Source organism: Diuraphis noxia, unplaced genomic scaffold (genome assembly GCF_037042655.1).
Source record: "Diuraphis noxia isolate RWA-SAM2 unplaced genomic scaffold, SU_Dnox_SAM2 contig0001, whole genome shotgun sequence".
Lineage (NCBI taxonomy): Eukaryota > Metazoa > Arthropoda > Insecta > Hemiptera > Aphididae > Diuraphis > Diuraphis noxia.
The window spans coordinates 77261710-77266552 of NW_028301711.1; the positions used below are offsets into that span (position 1 = coordinate 77261710).

Genomic DNA, 4843 nt, shown 5'->3' on the forward strand with positions numbered 1-4843 from the left:
CATTTTCAATTTTTATACACAAAATATTTGTTTACAATTGTTTCAACTTTTCAAATTTTAAATTCTCTGATAAATTACTTAATTGATAAATTTTGAGGTATGAAGATTTGCATGGATATTTATATAATTCTGATTTTACCAAAAACTGCAGTTTTCCTATAATGACTAGTTGTTTTGATTGATATGCAATATTTTCAATAAGTACAAAAGAACCACATATTGTATGGCAGCACCAATCTTTTGAACTATTGGCTGTAAATGTTAAACCATTTATTTTTATTTTTTTTAATTGGGGTGGACGACATGAAAACAGCATTGGCTCATTCTTATGTTGTGACCACATAATTACATCTATGTCTTTTTCAAGTTCTGGAGTGGGTTTGTCACCTATCTCACTTAGTCTTCTAACTACTTGCCGTATTGGATAACTATATGTTCTTATAAGCTTTAGTAGCTGCTGCATATGATTTTCAAAGCGAAATGCTGAAAATGTATCCAATGAACCATACATTCTACAATCTTCGGCAAGATGAATTAATCCGCGTACATTGTGACTAAGGTTATGAACCCCATACATTATTTTAAATGTAGTTACAAAATGTTTCAACAGGTTTTCGGCATAAAATAAATTTTCTTTAGTAATTTCTCTGCTGCACAATATTGTTATGGCAACATGTAATGTAAGGAAATGTTGATATGTGTCCATTGATATTTTATTTTTAAGAACAATATTGGTCCAATATAAAGAAGAAATGTTCTAAATTCAACTGCTTTCCAGTGTTTATATTCATCAAGAGATCTCGGCTTCCTTTGGAATTCAACTGGAATATTATTATTTACCAAATAATTCTATAAAACAATTTAATATTTTAAATATTTTTTGGAATTGGTAATAGGTTACAGGTATTCTGTATTATACTATTTTTATAATATGAATAATCTACACAGTACACACTATTACAATAAGTATAAGTCTCTAAATATAATATTGTCCGGTCGTCTAGACTCTAGGCGCTATACACTAAAACTTAGACAGTAGACCACCCAGAGCGTTTGCGTCGGCCTGCACGGTGTCTATACTATAATTTGTTTCAGTTAAAAACATAGACCTAAGTTACCTAACCTTCCAAAACCACCAAAATGTTTTACACAACCTCTTATAAAAAAAGGTAGGACATTGTGATTTTCTAAGTTAAATTAGAAATAACATTTTAGCTGTCATACAGTTTATTCAAAAAATTTCAAGTCATCAATTGACATTAACACTCTTATTTTATTATAATTTATTCAATGGATTTGTTTATTTATTTTGTTATAAATTATAATACACTATTTAAAAATCTATGACAAAATTATACAGGTTGTTTGAATATGATGTACATCTGATGAATGTCATCCATGACTACATGTATGAGTGAGGATAATATTAAATTATTTTATAAATTGTCTACTAAAATTATGAAACACCTATATTATACAATGATCAATATAACATTGCTTTTTTTTTTTTTTAATAGGAAATCATACATGTGCAAATCTCATATCATCGTCTATGGAACCCATTAAAAGTAAGCATAAGTACAAAAATAATGTTAATTTATAATAAATTATGATAAAAACTATTAATTTGCAAATTTTTTTAGAGCTTTTGTTATAGTATTAATATTGCAACTATAAGTATAAATGTATATATTTATCACTGAATTATTTTGTTATAATTTTCAGGTTTAAATGAAAAAGCTCTAAAGTGGTGCAATAATAAAAATGTTAATAAAGTTGTAGCCTTTACTTCTCTGAATAACTCCGAACAATTTAAATCATCTAATGATCTTTTGTTTAGCAGTGATAATGATGATACTCCAATCAAAAGTAATTAGTAAAACTTAATTTAATACAATTCTGAACTATTAATCAATTTTTTTACATTTATACCTATAAGAAACAGATAATCAAATTACTTCATCAAAAATAAGTCCTATAACAGAATCAACCAACTCAACTGATTTTTTCCATAATAAGTTGCACGTGGTAAAACTACTAAGAAAATTAATTGTTAATATTACTTTATTTATTTAAATCTTGATAATATTTAGAATTTATTTCATTTAATTCAAATTTTTTTAAGGAAATAGCATTGTGACGTTTAATGTTAGTCCGTCTACATCAACAACTTCTTTTGATTTATTCCCAAACGACATGGAACACAATGAAACTCCAAAGAAAAATAATTAAGTACACTACTATAAAAGTATATTAATTCTAAATATTTAATATTTTGTTACTTAAATTATATTCGGAAATGGCCAAGCAAGCAGTTGTTGCTTTAAGTCCAACAAATTCAGTTGAAGTAGGATGTATCAAAACTCCGATTAAGGGTAATATTTTTACATAAGTATTTATAATTGTTATAATAATAATAAATTTACTTTACAGTTAATGAACAATTCAACATTGAAGGCGCTTTGAAGTTTCTTATCAAATCTCAAGTTCAAATGGCTCAAAAGTTTGAAATCATAGAAAACAACCAAAAACAAATTTAATCTTAAATTATATATTAATCATTAAAATTGTATAATATTGATTGTTAGTGACACGTAACATAATATTAATGTTTTATTATAAACACAGTTAATAATTTTAAACTAGTACCATATTATTACAGGCAAAGAGGATCAGCAGTTTTAGAGGGTTAGACGACACTACATTTATGAAGTCATCCTTAGATCACTTATTCAGTGACAACATTGGTGTATTAATTTCCTTCACTGGTAGGAAACCATCAAATGCGGTGGAAAAAAAATATGCAATTAAGAGTTCTATGCTGTATAAACTGATATGTGGTAATTTAAAAATTGTCTATTGTTTGAATTCATATTACTGAAAATTAAAAAAACAAAATAATATTTTTAAATTTTAGATGTTGGTCGTAGTCGTTACACACACCTCAACTACAAAATTAAGTATCATCTTTAATGTAAATTGTAGAATTAAAATTTTTTTGCTGGATTAAAATATACAATTATGTATCATAAATCATAATATAATTATTTTAAGGTGTTATACATATAATATAGATATGAAGTGAGATATTATAAAATAATTTAATTCATTCATTATTATTCTAACTTTATCAATACATATAATTTTGTATGTATCATATAATAATTATGTAGAATACAATTTCATTATTTATTTATTGTATTATATATTATATATAATATATAATATATAATATATAAACTGTGAGGCACTATCTAAAAATGCAGTGTACACATAAATTTTTAGACAGATTGCGCATTTGATTATAATTTTAAACTTTAATACAAACACACTATTCAAATAAATTATTTTTATTATATAATAAAATATGAATAATAGTTTCAATGATTAAATAATTAAATACAGTTATAAATATAACTTTTTATTTTATATCTTTCCTGGGAGTCGTAAAGCAAATATTTTTCTTTATAGATTCTATGAACCAAACAATAGTTTGGGAACCTTTGGTGTGTATAGGAAACATTGTATTCTATATGTTTATACTTTAATTGAAAACCATCATTGCTTAATATAATTTTATATATTCTAGACAAACAAAGCTCCACTGCTAAACAGTTGATTATAACAAATGGAAAAAGAGAATTGGACTTAAATACATCACCGATAAACCCTGGTTATTCTATATAATAATACTATTATAATATTATACTAAATGTATTATTATTTAAGAATTTATTTATAGTTAAATGTTAATAAAACTAAGACGTTTCTCATTCTTACATAGTAAAATAATGTATAAATAAGATTTATTATTAATAACTTTAATTTTGAAATTTTTTTTTTCAGATACAGAATTTCAAAAAGAAGTCCTATACAAATTATCCTTCATTAAACATGAACTGAGGAGAATTGTAAGCAACCAAATGGAATTAGGTCAACGAATAGAAAATTTGGAAACTCAAAATCTCAGTAATATCTTGCAAACAGCTAATAATAACAAAAATACATACTTACAAGATATACCTGGTTTACCTTTGAACAATATCTCAGATTTAAATGCATTTAATCAGAAATTATCTGGAGATGAAATATTTTGTAATAATGTGGTAAGTATAATAACAACTTAGGCCGCCTATATATGTTATTTAATATGTCGTTTATAATTTAAATAATATTTAGTAGTATATATTATATATTTTCTTTTGTATTGTAGAGAAATCAACTAACATATATAGGAGGAAAACATTTTAAGGCGATGATTAAGAGAATAATGGCTAAACTTTTTACCGATGAACTGTTAAAATTTTTTTCATATTCTGGTAAAAAAGGAAAAACCAAATTTTCAGACCAAATGATTTGTCCTATTATTTTTGGTAAGATGAATATAATTTTATCTCAAATATAACAATAATATATGTTAAATGTTTATATTATAATATTATTGCTGTACATAGTTTTAATTCAGTGTAATTAAAATTATTTATCAGATGCTGTTAAAAACCAACCCAAGTTTAAAAATGTTACTCAGAATGAAATGGAAGAAGTAATTAAGTATGTCCTTGCCCAAGCTCCATTCAACATCAAACGACTTCTACTTATTATATAATTATTATAATCTTATTTACATTTATTATACATGGATATATCATAAAGTATAATAAATCAAATAGTAAATATATATATATATTTATAATTTTTATTATTATTTTCATTATACTAATACTAAAAAGTGTTAATTTTTTAATTTTTATTGGTTCAATGTTAATAATTTCATACAATATAAGAATGCATTTTTTGTCTATTCAATATATTATATTATATAAATTTAGTGGTTCTGCAATTT

General features: G+C 24.2%; 1 protein-coding gene across 1 annotated transcript; it reads left to right on the forward strand.

Annotated features, from left to right (window-relative positions):
- Window positions 1-3480: 3480 nt before the first annotated feature.
- On the forward strand, window positions 3481-4606 carry LOC149061791 (uncharacterized). The gene is made up of 4 exons (XM_089215116.1): window positions 3481-3673; window positions 3847-4106; window positions 4214-4373; window positions 4488-4606. The coding sequence occupies exons 2-4, from the start codon at window positions 3924-3926 to the stop codon at window positions 4604-4606; spliced, it is 462 nt and encodes a 153-aa protein (XP_089071242.1). The 5' UTR covers window positions 3481-3673; window positions 3847-3923.
- Window positions 4607-4843: the final 237 nt, after the last annotated feature.

What these genes read in the sequence shown, in the direction of transcription:
- LOC149061791 (XM_089215116.1), top strand. Translation starts at nt 3,924, where the DNA reads ATGGAATTAGGTCAACGAATAGAAAATTTGGAAACTCAAAATCTCAGT. An exon ending in AAATATTTTGTAATAATGTG is followed by an intron (nt 4,107 to 4,213) that starts GTAAGTATAATA and finishes TTTGTATTGTAG; the next exon opens with AGAAATCAACTAACATATAT. An exon ending in GATTTGTCCTATTATTTTTG is followed by an intron (nt 4,374 to 4,487) that starts GTAAGATGAATA and finishes ATTATTTATCAG; the next exon opens with ATGCTGTTAAAAACCAACCC.